Source organism: Rattus norvegicus, chromosome 6, assembly GCF_036323735.1.
Source record: "Rattus norvegicus strain BN/NHsdMcwi chromosome 6, GRCr8, whole genome shotgun sequence".
NCBI classification, from domain to species: Eukaryota; Metazoa; Chordata; class Mammalia; order Rodentia; family Muridae; genus Rattus; species Rattus norvegicus.
In genome coordinates this window covers 17,018,726-17,035,317 of record NC_086024.1, presented here as the reverse complement: position 1 = coordinate 17,035,317, position 16,592 = coordinate 17,018,726, and the positions used below count along the sequence as shown (strand labels likewise).

The 16,592-nt window shown below is 39.5% G+C and overlaps 1 protein-coding gene and 1 pseudogene across 7 annotated transcripts in view; both read left to right on the top strand.

The window, feature by feature from the left end:
• Eml4 (EMAP like 4) overlaps positions 1-16,592 on the top strand; it is a 115,312-nt gene that overhangs the window by 52,048 nt on the left and 46,672 nt on the right. For 2 of the 7 annotated variants that reach the window (XM_039112149.2, XM_039112148.2), the window contains exons 2-5: positions 7,792-7,974; positions 10,102-10,231; positions 14,159-14,332; positions 16,055-16,183. In XM_039112149.2, the coding sequence (XP_038968077.1) occupies positions 7,792-7,974; positions 10,102-10,231; positions 14,159-14,332; positions 16,055-16,183 (616 nt within the window). Of the gene's footprint in view, positions 1-7,787; positions 7,975-10,101; positions 10,232-14,158; positions 14,333-16,054; positions 16,184-16,592 lie in introns of those variants that run through there. The other 5 variants (XM_039112151.2, XM_039112150.2, XM_039112153.2 and 2 more) reach the window with 3 other exon arrangements.
• Positions 3,169-5,015, top strand: Tpt1-ps10 (tumor protein, translationally-controlled 1 pseudogene 10; annotated as a pseudogene).

Here is a 16,592-nt window from a genome sequence, read left to right as displayed (position 1 = left end):
ACTACTTTCATTTCTAAAATTTCCATTTAAAATTTTCTGCTTTTTACTAAGATTCCCATTGTTCACTTATTTAAAAAATGTTTTCCCTTTGTATTTCCCAGACTCTGCTCTAGAGACACTCACACATCAGCAGAAAGATGGTTCAGGTGTTCAGGGCAAGAAAAGAAAGAGGAGAGAAAGAATGGTCCAACAGCTTAGTTCATATACTCACATGCATGGACCAGCGTGGGCTCTGGGCATTGGTCTGATCCCTTCACTGTGGAACTCCGCCTCGCCTTGCTGACTACAGTTGATTTGGGCTTGCGCAGCTTGGAGGATTTTGTGTGCAGGCTTACAGACGTCTTCTGTCATCGCATCTCTGCTTTCTTTAGGAAGCTGAGTTTACTTTTGTTGCCTCCCACACCCAGGTGAAGCACTGGTGGAAGGAAAAGAACATGCAGCAGGCAAGCCCTTCCTACCCCAGCACTGGCTGCTGCTGTGTATTACAGTTCCAGAACTGCCTGGGTGGATTAACTCCGCCCTGCAGCACCCGGTTCTTCTCAGGCTCTGGCCCGGGTAGGGGGGTGGGGAACGTGTTTTGTTTTATGTATAATCCAGGATTCAGGTTCCCTGCAGTAATAGGTGTGCGGCAGAGGTTATGGGAACTTGTGATGATTCTTCAGAGTTTGGTCTTCCTTTCCAGTTTACCTACCCTTGAGAGATTTCAAGTAATTGTTTGCAGGGCTTAGTGGTTAAGAGCATTTCGTGCTCTTCCAAAGGGCCTGAGTTAATTCCTAGTACCTACATGGCTGCTCTTTGGTTTGCAGATGTACATGCAGACACAATACCCATGTACATAAAATAAATACATCTTTAGCCAGGCAGTAGCACTCGGGAGGCAGAAGCAGGGGGATCTCTGTGAATTCGAGGCCAGCCTGGTCTACAGAACTAGTTTCAGATCAGCCAGGGCTGCACAGAGAAGCCCTGTTTAGAAAAGTAAAAAACAAACAACAGGAAGCGGAGAGCTGACTCAGTGGTTAGGAACACTGGCTGCTTTTCTGGAGGACCTGGATTCAGTTCCCAGCACATACATGGTAGACATGGTAACTCACCTCATCTGTATGTCCTCTTCTGGCCTTAAAGAGCACCAGGCACATGTGTGGTAGGGATACAGACATTCATGCAGACAAAACGCCCATACACATAAAGTAAAATCTAAAAACCTTAAAAGGAGATAAGACAGTTTCATTTGGTCAGAATTTCTGATTCTTATGTCATTATACAGTAGCAAAATGTGTGGCGCTCACAGTTTTATGGCCCTAATGTACTGCGCTCTGACACACCCTCCCCCAGTGCTGTATCTTACGGGATGCAGGTCATTGGACAGGTTACTTCTAGCAGCTACAGTGCTCTTACTGTAAAGCGGGAGTGCTGCAACCTGTTTGAATGATTGACTGACGTAAGTAAGATGACTTCAGTCTCAGTGCCCAGAACTGAGTAGACACTAGTAAATGTTGGCTTCTTCCTAGTTTTAAAAGTTTGTCCTTCTTTTACTCTCTCTGTGTGTGTGTGTGTGTGTGTGTGTGTGTGTGTGTGTGTGTGTATTTTCAGTTTGCATATATACATCAGCGAATCTGTAAGCACGTTCAGTTTTTAAAAAATGTTCTCATTCTTGAGACTGTTTTCTTTTTATTTAAACAATACAAAGACTTGTTTAATTTCCCATAATATAGATTATTAAATTGGAGGTTATTTTCACAGGTAAGCATTGCTCTAGCTGTAAAATCGTATATAGAAACACTAAAAAGAAAGATTAAGGCTGGGCGGTGCGGTGTGCACCTTTAATGGCAAGGATTGGGAGTCAGAGACAGCAGAATTTCTCTGAATTTGAGGCTAGTCTGTTCTACATAATGAAATTGCATTGTCCCTAAAGGAAATATTAGAATTGAAATAGGTAGGGGTATGTATTATGTACATATATTCATGTATATACTACATCTGAGACACCTTTTTATTACAGTTTTCAACATAGTTAACTTTTTTTTAAAGATTTATTTATTTATTCTATATAAGTACACTGTAGCTGTCTTCAGACACATCAGAAGAGGGCATCAGATCTCATTACAGATGGTTGTGAGCCACCATGTGGTTGCTGGGATTTGAACTCATGACCTCTGGAAGAGCAGTCGGTGCTCTTAACCACCGAGCCATCTCTTCAACCATAACTTTTTAAATTAGTAAATTTAGTTCTTCATATGTACACTATATATTCTGGTCACTTTTCCTTTCTGTTATTCTAAATGGAGGTTCTCATCATAAATTACAGTTGTGACCCCACCAATAGGCAAACAAAATATTACAGTGTTCTATTTTCAAACGATTTATATAAAGTTTAAAATTCTGAAGGTGTAAACAATAAAGCCATGTCTGATTTTAATGCAATTCTGGGTTGCCAGCTTGAGGATATTTAGAATGCCGTATATTTATTTCTGCAAAGATGATGTTTCCACAAGTTCGGTAAACAAGCCTGTGATTGATAGTAATAGAGGCAAAATGAACAGAGCTAGCTAGCCTAGCATCAGTAGCCACTGATTCTGTAGTCTGGTCACATGTCCTAATTAAAGAGACTGGCCCGCAGTAGGAAGCAGACTGCTGACAGGTAAAGCATTTGCAGATCTTTTTATCTCCCTTTCCTTTCCTTTTTCCACTGGTTTAGGAATTCCTGAGAATTTTATTTTTATCTACTTTATTACCCTCAAGCCTAGAAACCGTTTAGAAAGAAAAAAACACAAAACAAAGGACTGCCATGGTATAAGGAAAAGAAACTAAGAAAAGGGAATATAAGAGAACTCAAAAATATATGTGTCAAACAGATGTATTCCTAAAAGTTGATTGTGAATGAGTTTGTGTTACACTGGGAAAAGGAAGTTTTCAAACTACACAGAGAGCGAGCCCTGGACATGAAGTCTGTCATTAGAGAGAGGGGCTGGTCGTATCCCTGCATAACCGTGAACAAGCACCGAACTTGTCATTCTCAGTCTCTGTTACTTTTCTACAAAATGCTTGGGATTGCTGGCTTTAAGAGAGTCTCTTTTCAGCCTTTCCTGTCTGCTCTCTCCTCCCCCGGAGTGCAGCTCCTGCCGCACGGCTGGCACTCTCAGGCTGGTGCTGCTGTTCCCAGCCGTCACCATGATCATCTTCCGGGACCTAATCAGCCATGATGAGCTGTTCTCTGACATCTACAGGACCCGGAAGTTAGCGGTCAGGCTGTGCTTGGAGGTGGAGGGCAAGATGATTAGCTCTTTGGTGGAAATGCTTCTGCTGAAGGTCTGGAGGCAACGGCATCGAAAGCACAGTCGTCACTGGTGTTGACATCACGAACTTAACAAGAAACCAGCCTCACAGAGTACATCAAAGGCTGTGTGAAGTCACTCAAAGGCAAACTTGAAGAACAGAAACCAGAAAGAGTGAAGTCTTTTATGACTGGAGCTGTGAGCAAATAAAGCACATCCTTGCTAATTTCAATAACTACAGTATTTTTACTGGTGAAAACATGAATGCAGATGGTATGGCTGCTCTCCTGGACTACTGTGAAGATGATGGGACTCCATCATTTTCTTTAAGGAGGGCTCAGAGATGGAAAAATGTTAACAATTTGGATCTCTCACCTGTCACCATAATTGACCACTGCTTACCATCCACACAACACCAGGACTTAGGACAAATGGGACATCTTGAGCTTTTATTTTTACCTTGATTTATTTGGAGTGGGGGCTTTTTTTATTTTTTTATTTTTTTTAAGAAAAAAAGTGTGTTGTCTAAAAATAAAGTGCATTTAAATTTAAAAAGAGATAGTCTCTTTCCCGACATTAGTCTGTGATTGCAACTTTAGCTTTGTTGTATTTTATTGTCTGTGTCTATTATTGTGGGCCTCTGTGCCAAAGGCAGAGCTTATCTTAAGTTGGACATCAGGCAACTTAAGATAAAATCATAAAGAAAAGCAAAATGATTCTATCTCTGCTTTTTTTTTAACTCTGTGTGTGTGTGTGTGTGTGTGTGTGTGTGTGTGTGTGTGTGTGTGTGTGTGTGTGTAAGGGGAATGCACTTCTGTGTATTATTCTTGTGGAGGTCAAAGGACATCTCGTCCTTTGTTGTTTCCTTTTACCTCTAGAGGAAAGAACTATGCAGTTCTTTAGTCCTCATCTGTGTGTTAGCCAGAGTGGCTTTCATTGTTCAGCCAGCCTGGAGTGAGACACAGGTTCATTAGTATTTGGCCTGCTAACGACCGACCGACTGACCGACCGATCGACCGACTGTTTAAGGCCCTTCTAGCTTTGTAAAGGATCAGTTTATTTACTCATTGTGGGATTATTATTAGAACGGCGTGTGAAGTAAAATAAAGGGCACTTAATTTGGGAGTTGGGCTTCTGTTTGAAGTCTCAGATATCAAGAGTAGCTTGGTGACCTTGGACAAGCTATTTAATATCTTGAGGTTTTTTCTCCAATATAAAATGTGGACAGCAGGGGGAAGCAATGAAGTAGTTCATATGAAAAGTACAGTACCAGTGAGGGATGTTGTTAATTTCTAACTTTGTGATTATTGTGCCTTTAAAAAACTGCCTTAAGCTTGTTATAGGACTTACCAGGTTTGAGAAGATCTTGACAGACAGAATTACATTTCATTGACTATCCAACATTCACAAAGTAACAATCCTAGCCATTCAAAAGGGGGGAAAGGAATGGATAGAAGACAGTGTAGCACGACAGTCTAAGAGACTACTCACTGGGCTCCCTGCCTTCCCAGAGGCATCAGACAGACTGTGCGGGTGACTTAAAATTACAGTCTATCCCTCATAATTTCAGAACAGTTTAGAAGGTGATAGCCATGTAGTTTACTGGCTTAATTAGAAGATTGACTTATGGGGCTGGGGATTTAGCTCAGTGGTAGAGCGCTTGCCTAGGAAGCGCAAGGCCCTGGGTTTGGTCCCCAGCTCCGAAAAAAAGAACCAAAAAAAAAAAAAAAAAAAAAAGAAGAAGAAGAAGATTGACTTATAAACAATGGCTTGCAAAAACATGATTTATTAGGCCATATAATTAATTCGCAGAAGTGTAAGACTTGTTCCTAGTATTGGTAGTCCAAGCCTTGAGATTCAAAACTGGGACTCAGAGCAATCAGGAGTTACTTTATTACTGACAGTCCAAGAAAATTCTTCCAGTGTTTATGAACTTACACTGTTTATGAAGAGAGAAAGAGTGCTGCATACCTCCCTCTCCGAAAATCTGGAAGGTGTCTATCTGGCCTGGTGTGTCTAATGACCATTTCTGTAGTGTTTAATACAGACTGAACCACATGAAAATGCTATCAGTTGTTTTTATACAGACTAAAAGAGCCGTCACATACGCTTCAACCTGTTAATGTAAGAGTGAGGCACCCTGCGGTCTGAGTCCCCGGAAAGAGGAGCTGCTGCTGCTGTTTTCCCTGTGAGGAGGAAAACGGGGACTGAACTGAACAGTTGCCATAGCATGGGCTTCCCAGAAGTCAGCTAGGTGACAAGGGAAAGACAGTGTAGAGATGCTTGGGGCTGCAGAGATGGCTCTGTAACATACGGTGAGGGACCTGGGACCTGCATGTGGATCCCAAGTATCCACATGAAAGCCAGGCACAGCAGTACATTTGTATGAGCCCAGTGCTAGAGGCAGAAGCTGAGGGATGCCAAGCCAGCCGAGCTCTAGTTTTGGCCAAGAAACAAAACATAAAATTAAGGTGCAGAGAGATAATAGAAGATATTTGATGTCAGACTCTGGCCTATACATGTGCAGACATACATAAGCCTACCTGCACCCACACAGATGTTCACACCACATACCTAGAAAAAAAATGCATGTTTGTGTGTGTGTGTGTAAATTATATACATATAAATAAAATTTTAATAAAAAATAATAAAATTACATACATATATAAATAAATTTTTATGGTGCCAATAGTCCTGTAAAAACACTTCTGTGACTTACCCTAATGAAACTCAGTTGATTTTACACACACACACACACACACACACACACACACACACACACACACAGGAAGGGGATCGGCAGCAGCTGGAATGGAGGTAAGGGATAATGGGAGTACAAATGTGGTCAAAGTATATTCTGTACCCGTGTGAAAAGGTCATAATGAAACTCATTATGTATAATTCATATGTTAGTAAAAATGTAAAAAAAATACATAAAAATTATAAGATGAGAGAATGATTATTCTTACCAGTTCTTTGTTAAACCATCTCAGATTTTGACATACCTGCTTTTTCATGTAACAGATGTGTCAAGGCTTTCAATTTTCATTTGTATATAATATACTTTTTGTACCTTCCTCCTTTAAAGATAAGGAATTAAGGTTCAAAGAACTACAATAACTTGTCTAAGATAATGTAGCTTGTTAATATAGAACAAGAACTTGAACTTGAAGTTAAATACAAAAACACAGCTTTTTTTCAATACTGTTGTTGCTTCTCTAAAATCGTCACTGAAATCCACTAAAGGCAGGGGGAGAGCACTGCCCCTTGGGAGTTCAGTTGATACGTGGGTCTCAGTTGATACATGGGTCTCAGTGTGAATAGTGCCCGCTGTATAGGTTCAGCTTGGGAATGCTGAGGGGGTGTGTCCGTGTCTACTCAGACTTGGAGTTAGCTGTTTAAGGAAATGCATTTGTATTGTTTCAGCTTGAGCAAAATGGCACACTCAGCCCTAGAGTGTATGACTTACTTAGTTTACATTGTACTCTCGATCCAATAGTAGACCAAATGTGTCTATTAAGTCAGTGTTTCTCCTCAGCACTTTTCTAATATTGAGTTAACCAATAGCATTTGATTTTTGTGTATAGCTGTACATTTTTATTCTAATTGACCAGCAAATAGTGGACTCTAAACTGAAGTGGCTTTGAAAGCATTTAATAATGTTGTTATAGGTAAAACTTACTTAAAATAGTCTTCGTTGCTGTATGCCTAGTATGTTACATAGGAGCTTTATAGAAACACCATCTTTTATTTTTCTTTATTGGTTTTGGTTTATTGTTATTACTATTGTTGGTAGTGCTTTGTTTATTTTTATTTTTACATTTATTTATTTGTGGCAGAAGTGTACTTGTACAATAGTGTGGAGGTCAGCGGAAATTTGTAGAAGTTGTCTTTCCCTCCCACTGTGTGGGTCCCAGTGATAGGTCTCAGGCCAGCAGCATCTTACGTGCTGTGCCATCCTGTTGGCTCTCCACTTCCGTTTGATAGTCTTACAGTCCAGCCCAGACTTGCTTGGAACTTGTGCCAGTCCTGGCAGGTATGTGCTCCCACACCCAGCCATTACTCTTTGAAGGGATTTGACTGTTGGGAAAGGAAGAACAGCAAAAAGTCCTCATTACGTTCATGACAGGGCTGTGTTTTTGGTGGTGGAAGAGTGTGGTAGTAAGGACAAGGGAGAGGCCTTCCAGTCAGGGGTCAAGCGTGAATATGATGGGTTGCTGTCTTGTTTCCCAGAGATGCAAGGTCATGAGTGATTAAAAGGGAGGACCTAGTGTGCTTTTCGTGATAACTATTCTCATGCTCACAAAGTGATCCGTGTAGGGAACACTTCATAAGAAAACTAAGGTAGTATCACTGTACAGGGCATCAGTCATGGGAAACATCTCTCTCGAAGTTGCTCTTCTAAACAAGGAATAATTATTGTTTGTTTTATAAAAATTACTTGGTGTAATTTTCTCACCAGAAGGAAAGTCTTTTTGAGCAGTCTGGTTTTAAAACAGTCACTGTTTTCTCTTTCTAGACGATAGCATTTCTGCTGCAAGCACCTCTGATGTTCAAGATCGTCTCTCAGCTCTGGAGTCACGAGTTCAGCAACAGGAGGACGAGATCACTGTGCTGAAGGCAGCGCTGGCTGATGTTTTGAGGCGTCTTGCAATCTCTGAAGATCATGTAGCCTCAGTGAAAAAGTCCATGCCAAGTAAAGGTAATTAGTACATTGTAAAGAAGAGTCTCGAGTTGGAAATACAAAAGTCTTTGCTTGTTTGAGCTCCTTGTGATTATAGTAGGTTCCTTTAACTCTTCTGTATAACAGCACTGACTTCACCTACAGGCTTAGGCTTCAACACCATGATACTTCTAACTATATAATACATTTTTCTTTTCAAGACGGGGTTGTTCTGTGTAACAGTTCTGGCTGTCCTGGAATTCTCTACACCAGGCTAGCCTTGAACTCACAGAGATCTCCCTCCTTCCCTGAAGTTTTTTTAAGGTGGCCAGTCATTTAAGTTTCTTATATCACAGAATTTTTTCCTTTTGATAGCATATGTTCATAATATATGCACCAGTTACAACTGAATCCTTGCCAAAAGAAAATGACCTGTACTTGAGAGCATAGAGGAAAGTCCAGAGAGCAATTTTAACTGCTAGGAAGACCAGCTATGCCTTGGCTGGTACCTGGGAACCCATGAGAAGCTCTGGGGAGGGGCTGACCTAGTGAATATAATTTGAGAGTACATGTCAGTACCAGTTATACAAAGACAAGCTATTAGTACAGAGTGTGTTAGAAGTCATCTAAAGGTAAGAGTCGTTTTTTTCAAACCAAGGAAACTTAATAAATCAAAGATATAAAATGTTACATTGTAAAGGCACAGACATGTCATTTAGTTTGTATACATATACCGTAGGAGATGGCAAGGGTTGCCATAGGTTGATAATAGGTAAATTGTGTTAGTCAGGTTGTAAGGTGTGAATTTCTTTAATGGGCGCACTAAACTCAGTGACAATTGTTTCAGAACATGAAGGAATTCCTCCGCATCCACACAGCACTCCTGAGACGTCAGAGTTCAGAGTTGTGTTGGTAACTGTTGTCTCAGATCAAGCAGCAGAGGCTGCTCCTATACATGAATCCTATGCCTTTGTTGTTTCTACTTTTGAGAAATAGTGGCTAGAAATCAAAAGGACTAATGGTATCTCTTGCTTTGAGACAAGAGAAAAGGGAAAATATTCTAAAATAATTGCAAATAGAGAAGACAAAATGCTGCCCTCCTAAAGAACAAAGTCATTAGACTGAGAAAGCTTGTCAGCAGCTTGACCAGGAAGAGAATAAGAAAGTGGAAGGGGTACTGAACATCAGAGCTCTTCCTCCTTCCTTAGACCATTTTTACCTTGGCCATCACAGCACCACAGATATGGTAAATGCTACTGACTTGAACATTTTTAAGTTGCTAAAGTATTTCACCATGATAATTTAAATGTTATGAATACAAGAAGTCACCTATGTGGGATACTAACTAGTAATGGATTTTATAGCAAAAGTTTCTGTAGTTTGAGGGGGGAGTGCTCTTATGTAAGTACCTTCCCAAGAAGTTTTGAAAAATAAATGCAGCTGCTCTTCCCCCTTTCCTCTTGCCTGTCTTATCCATCTGCGGTGGGATCTGGGGCGCTAGATTAAGGATGCTCCGTCGGTAGTTAGGAACTAGTTAGTCCCAAGACCTGTCAAAAATACAGTGAAACCACCAGGTTTTGCAACACTCTGGAATGCTCGATTCAGTCCATACATGGACAACTTTAATTAAATATTATTTGTAAAGAAAACCCAACATGAAATTGTCTTAGCTGAACAGTTCAATTTTACTTGAGTCTATTACTCTATTCCCACTCTAAATAAACCTGACTGTTAGTAAATAGGCATACTTAGTCTGTAGCTTTGACTCTTCTGACCACAGCTGCCTACCTTCCTACCCACCAGACATTTATTCCAAGCCCTTTACTGTAAAAGTTATTTTATATAAATTCATTTATATAGAATAGTACACTAAAGTTTGACATGTAAAATATCAGGAATTTATAAAGTATATGGTTGTCATATGCCTCAGAGCTGCCATATTAAAGCACCTATTTAGCTGAGTGAGTGGGCCTAGCATCCCAGCGGCTCAGTGCAGCTTCTCTGTTGGTCTGTATGGATGGTATTAAATCTCAAGTGCTGTTTGATGAATGTTATGGGTGGGGACATCTACTTACTATTTCTAAACACTACAAACTTAATTTTTAAAACTCTGTTCCTTAAGGAATATTTTGAAATTTGTTACAATTTCTTTTTTAACTATTTTAGGCCAACCAAGTCTTCGAGAAGCTATTTCTATGTCCTGTATAACCAATGGAAGTGGTATAAACAGAAAACAGAACCATACCAGCTCTATATCGATAGCAAGAAAAGAAACTCTTTCTTCAGCTGCTAAAAGGTGCCTGATTGTCATGGGGTGGGGGCACTGACCAAGCACAACTATGCATGATAAACTAGGTACTCATGAAAAGAATTCCAAGAGCTCTGTGGGAGTCAAGTGCGCATGTCTTGAATTCTTTAGTTGTGAATGAGACACTTAGCCTGAGGACACTGTGCTTATTTATATTAATAAAAAAATCAATTTTTATTCCAGAAGCTTTTGCTTCTTACTAGAGAGATAGAGAGAGCCATTTCATTTCCTGGAGTTTTGTTGTTAATGTTTGCTTTTTTGTTTTTCAGCAAAAATTTATTGATACTATTGTGAAATTTATTGCTATATAAGTACTTTTTCTTAACAATTGACATATTTGAAAAATAGCATTTAAAAGTATCTACCTTAGAGGTTAAAGGCTATTACAACTTTTTCATTAACAAAAATCAGAAAACTGAGGCATATGTCAAAGTATTCTATAGTGGCATGCATTTGTCCACGTGTTTGGGGCATTAGGGGCAGGAGGATGCTGCATTACAAATGTTCCGGTGTATCACCGACTTGAGTTCCATGTCCTCATCAACCCAATAATTTACTGTTCTGATGATAGTGCTTAAATGACGTTTGCCCACCTTTTGTTTTGTTTTGTTTTTAGTGGTTGGTGCACAGAGTTTGGAAAGGTTATAGAAAACCAGCTGTACCGAGCAGGGTGTTTTGTTGTTTGCTAATGCACGAGGGCAAGCAGTTTAAAAGTAGATGACGTAAGCTGATGGAAAGGGCTTTCTTTCTTCAGTAAGTGAATGCCAGTGTCTGAATGGTGCATACTGTGGCATTACCAAAGTGTGGCCCAGCAGGTGGCTACAGGGATGCTGAGGCGATAATGAGACCATTAGGGCTTTATAGATTCTCTCCAGAACCTCATTACAGACGGTACATTGCTCTTTCCTTTCAAAGAGTGTAAACTGTCTTTGGTTTATTTTTCAGGAGAAGACATTGTAATAAAACATTTATAATAGAAATTTATAATAATGTTTTTTTCTTCAAGGTTGTTTAATTTTTATTTCATCGTTACGTTTGCCTTTGGGTGAGCACATCATGCAATACCCACTAGAAAAGGACTTTGAAATCCCCTGTAACTGGAGTTACTGGCAATTGTGAGCTGATGTGTGGGTGCTAGGAACCAAACCCAGGTTATGTGCAAGAGTAGCGAGGGCTCCTAACTGCTGAGCCGTCTTTCTAGCCCTTAGTATATAGTTTTAATAAACATCCATTTTTTTAAAAAAAAATCAATCAGTTATATTCTTTATTTCCACATCTTTGTTTTCTTTTTTTTTTTAAAGATTTTATTTCTTTATTATATATATGTACACTGTAGCTGTCTTCAGACACACCAAAAGAGGGCATCAGATCTCATTAGGTGGTTGTGAGCCACCATGTGGTTCCTGGGAATTGAACTCAGGACCTCTGGAAGAGCACTCTTAACCACTGAGCCATCTCTCCAGCCCCCCATTTTTATTTTTTATTTTTTAATTCAATAAGTTTAACTTTAACTGGTTTTCTTAAATAGTTGTTGTAGTGATCAGCACAGTAGTAAAGATGGATCAGGAGCGCCGGGTTTTGTTCCTTTATTGGGTAGGGCCGCTGGGTTTTGCTTTTAAGGAGCCCAAAAAGAAAAATCTCTTTGAAGCATAAAGGATAGTTTGATGTTATAAAGAAGTAACATCAAATTCAGACCTCCTGTACACCTTTGTGTGTGTTATGTGAATGCGTGTGTTCATGTATACACATAGCTATCTGCATATGTGGAGGTCATAGGTTGATGTTAGGTGTTCCTCATGCCTTATCTTAGTTTTCAAGACAGGGCTACTTACTGAACGTGTGGTTTGCAATTTTGGCTAGATTGGATGGCCACCAAACCCTTAGGATCCACCTCCAGTGCTGGTTACACGGGAGCTGGAAATCCAAACTCAGGTCCTCATACTTACCACAGCAAGCGCTTCACCCACTTACTGTCTCCAGGCCTGGTTTTTTAATTTTAAGGTTTAATCTGATATTTTGCCAGTGAGAATGTGTTTCTTAGCATACACTTCTTTAAAAACTGAACATAAGAATCAGTAATCAGTAGCCGGTGCAAAGATATCAGAAATGAATCAGATTCAAAATTGTTTTAAGAGTCAAAATTATGTCACTACATTTTTTTTTTCTTTTTTCTTTCTTTTTTGGAGCTGAGGACCGAACCCAGGGCCTTGCGCTTGCTAGGCACGCGCTCTGCCACTGAGCTAAATCCCTAACCCATGTTACTACATTTTTAATTTTTATAGTGCGATAGACTTTTGCTTTATATAGACTGTGTGTGTGCGTGTCTTCACACACGTTTATTTTATGTATATATTGGTGACATATTCTTGAACATACCTTCTTAGAAAATTTAAATGCCCTTGGCATAAGAACTACAAAGCATCTGACGTTGTCCACCCTTTTAATATTGGAGCGCAGGTCTTGAGTTGTTCCCCGCATTGCTGCTGGGGTTATGGTGCAGCTGAGGCTGTATGGTGGGCGTGTCTTATTTTGTTTTTATTTTTGGTTTTTCAAGACAGGGTTTTGTTTTGTATAACAGCCTTGGCTGTCCTGGAACTTGCTTTGTAGACCAGGCTGGCCTCGAACTAACAGAGATCTGCCTACCTGTGCTTCTCAAGTGCTAGGATTAAAGGCATGTGCCACCACACTCAGCAACTGTACAATTGAATTGAATTCAGTTAAATGTCCAAGTGCAAGGTGATAAAAATTACATATAGGTACAGAAGGCATTTTAGCTTGAAATGTATTAGTATTTAGTCTTTTGTCAGGACAAATCTCCTTTTCAAAGGATGCATCTCTGGTCAAATTTTGTTTGTTTCACCTTTATTTAATAACCTTTTTAATTTAGTTTTTAACATGTTTTTCATTTATGTGTTTATGTGGTTATTATGTCCATTTATGTGAGGGTCATTGAATACCACTAGAGCTAGGTTGGTAAGGATGCCGATGAGGACCTGAACTCTGGTCCTGTGGAGGGGCAGCAGGCCCTCTGAACAGCTGAGCCCTCTCTCCAGCCCCTCACAGCCTTTGTAGAAACGTTTTCAACAGTCATTCTAAAGCATTAAACTTCACTTTTACAAAACTGCAGTTTTCTTTTTTATGCGTGTACGATATTTTTATACTTACCTTTTATAATTAAAATAACGTAGCATTAACAGATTTAAATAAAACATTCAGTTTTAGTACAATTAAAGTTTTGATGGAGACTCAGGGATTAGCTCATCCAAAGAGTGCTTAGCTCAGTACCACAGCCCATCCTCCTCTTCTGCCCACAGAGACAGCCCTCAGTCGAAGGGTAGAGGGACCCAGGACCAGTGTGGGTTAAATAGGAGCACTTAGGGGCTGGGGATTTAGCTCAGTGGTAGAGCGCTTACCTAGGAAGCGCAAGGCCCTGGGTTCGGTCCCCAGCTCCGGAAAAAAAAGAACCAAAAAAAAAAAAAAAAAAAAAAAAAATACGAGCACTTAGTGTGTCACCAGCCAATTTGTTTCTACAAGTAATGCAGAGTTCTGCTAATGCTCTGATTTAGATATGTTGAAGTTAGTTAAGAGAGCTTTTAAGGGGCTGGGGATTTAGCTCAGTGGTAGAGCGCTTACCTAGGAAGCGCAAGGCCCTGGGTTCGGTCCCCAGCTCCGAAAAAAAAGAACCAAAAAAAAAAAAAAAAGAGAGAGAGCTTTTAAATCCCCTGCCACAATCACAGAATTCATTAGAGGACACTTCTGTCCAAAAGGGCAGTCTTTATAGGATGTATTATTACCTTAGATTTTTAAATATAATTATATTAGTTATATGATTCAGGGTCTTGAATTATACTTGGTTATTTTGATTTTCAAGTTTGTTTAAATATGTGTTGTTCCATGTTATACTTTATTTTACAGTGGTACAGAAAAAAAGAAAGAAAAGCCACAAGGACAGAGAGAAAAAAAAGAGGAATCTCATTCTAATGATCAGAGCCCACAAATCCGAGCATCACCTTCTCCCCAGCCCTCTTCACAGCCTCTCCAAATAAACAGACAAACTCCAGAGAGCAAGAGTTCTGCTCCCACCAAAAGGTTTTAACTGGCCCCAAGTACAGAGCTAGGGAATGGTTGTAAAGATACCTAGATTCTGTGATTTGGGAAGAGTTGTCTATCCATGGATTCCAAGAGAAAACTTCTTTCATTGCTATATAATCTGTTTTAGAATGTCGGGAATAAAGGGTTAAAACCATAATTTTTTTTCCAGTTACAATTGGCCAAGAAACTAAGTTAAAAACAATTTGATAAAAGGAAAATAAGTATAAACAACCTGAACAATATTTTTATAATAAAATTATTTATGTAGTTGTGTATAAATGCATAACCATGGATAGAAATTGCCATATTAATTATCCTCACCACATTTGGCATCATTACAACCTCAACATGCAAGGTCCCTTTAAACAGCTCTTGTGGCTGCGTCTCAGTTCAGCTTTGGGTTTGGGGAGGATAAGTTCTCGCTTGAGTGTGGAAATGAATTCATCTTACCTGCTCTTTCCTATGCCGCAGACTTGTTTGAGAGCTTTTCTCTGTTTCCACAATAATCAGTGTTTGAAAGTGCGAGAGGGAGAGAAGAGAAGAGCATTGTAACAAATGTGTGGGAGCCCAAGTCAGGGAATAGACATGCATGCTGGGCTCACTGCTGCAGCTCCCTATCTCAATACTGATGCCAGTTTAACTCAACTGTCCTATGTAGAAACAGACTCGAGCTTTAGCCTTCCCTGGGTATTTTATTATCATAGTTCTGCTGGGGAATTCGGAGAAACTGTTAAACCATCTCCAGAACTGGTTAGAATTTCAGTCAAGTAAATGACAGTCACTCCGAAAAGACTTGTGACGCATTTCTCTTTTGCTATTTTAATGTTTTGGTTCAAGTCTATGATGGAGGTCTGAAGAACCAAAGCGCCCTTCACGTAACTAATGCATGTTTGCCATTTACAGACGCTTTCCTCTGCGCCTCATGCAAATCTTGTTCTGTCTAAGGGTTTGTGCTCTTCTGCCTCGTCTCCTGTGGAGTTTCTTGAATGTAGCTTATTAATGTTATTCACCTTCTATTGTGTGTGGGGAAGGTTCATGATCTCTTTAAGGTTCTGATTGACTTGGTGTCTTCTTTGTCCCAGAGTCTCCTTTTCAGCTTAAGGTCTCCTGGAAATGTGCTTGCCCTTCTAAACTGCTCTTTGGATGCACGATTGCAGGATATCGAAGACTGGATGAGTTTCATGGTGGTTAGCAATTGTAGCCAGAAAGTCATTTATAAACATAACATTTCAGTTGTGAATCCAGGGATTCCTCATTGATAATATCAGTCACTTTATTGTAGCACATATTGTTTATTTTTGATCCTGGATAAAAACTGTAAGCAAGAATTTAGTTTTAGCATCATGGTATTTAGAAATTTGTCCCATGTATAAATTGACTACATGAATATAATTATAGGTAGAATGAAATGTGTACTATGAGAACTATTACACACAGATTTAAGTATTTTCCTCTATTAACAGCAGATTGTAAAGATTCTCTTTTCAGATAATGGTTTTTCCTAGTGGGTCTCTTGAATGACAGCATAGTACAGACTTCCTGCCTGCCTTGCTGACCTCCTCCACTCATCCAGCCAGATCCTCTCCACTAATCCTTCTCACCTTGGATTCGCTTTAAGAGAGTGTTAACCACTTCCATCGTTTTCTGATGATGAAACTGTCAATTACATGTCATTGATTCTCAGAATGTTTCTCTAAGAAATTAATGTGTTTTTTCTAGCATAAAACGTCCACCAACAGCTGAAAAGTCACATAACTCATGGGAAAATTCAGATGATAGTCGTAATAAATTATTGAAAACGGTTTCAACATCAAAACTAATATCAAAGGTTATAAAAAATACAGACAAGTAAGTTAAGTTATACTTTACCATGTATGAAAATCAATAATTGTGTTTCTACACTGTTGTGTGTAACAACATGCCTGTTGTAACGATGTGCCTGATTTGAGTAACGATGTGCCTGACTTGATTTTTTTTTTTTTAATTTATATTTTTATTTATATGAGTAGCTGACTTCAGACACACCAGAAGAGGGCATCAGATGCCATTGCAGATGGTTGTGAGCCACCATGTGGGTGTTGGGAATTGAACTCAGGACCTCTGGAAGAGCAGTGAGGTCTTGTAACTGCTGAGCCATCTCTCCAGCCCCTTGATTTGAATTTTTAATCTATTTCAGTTCATTTTTTTTCTTGTTAATGTATTTAAGTCTTCATAGAAAAGCTTTGTCTTCTATTCATTTTTCTTCAGTATCTCAATT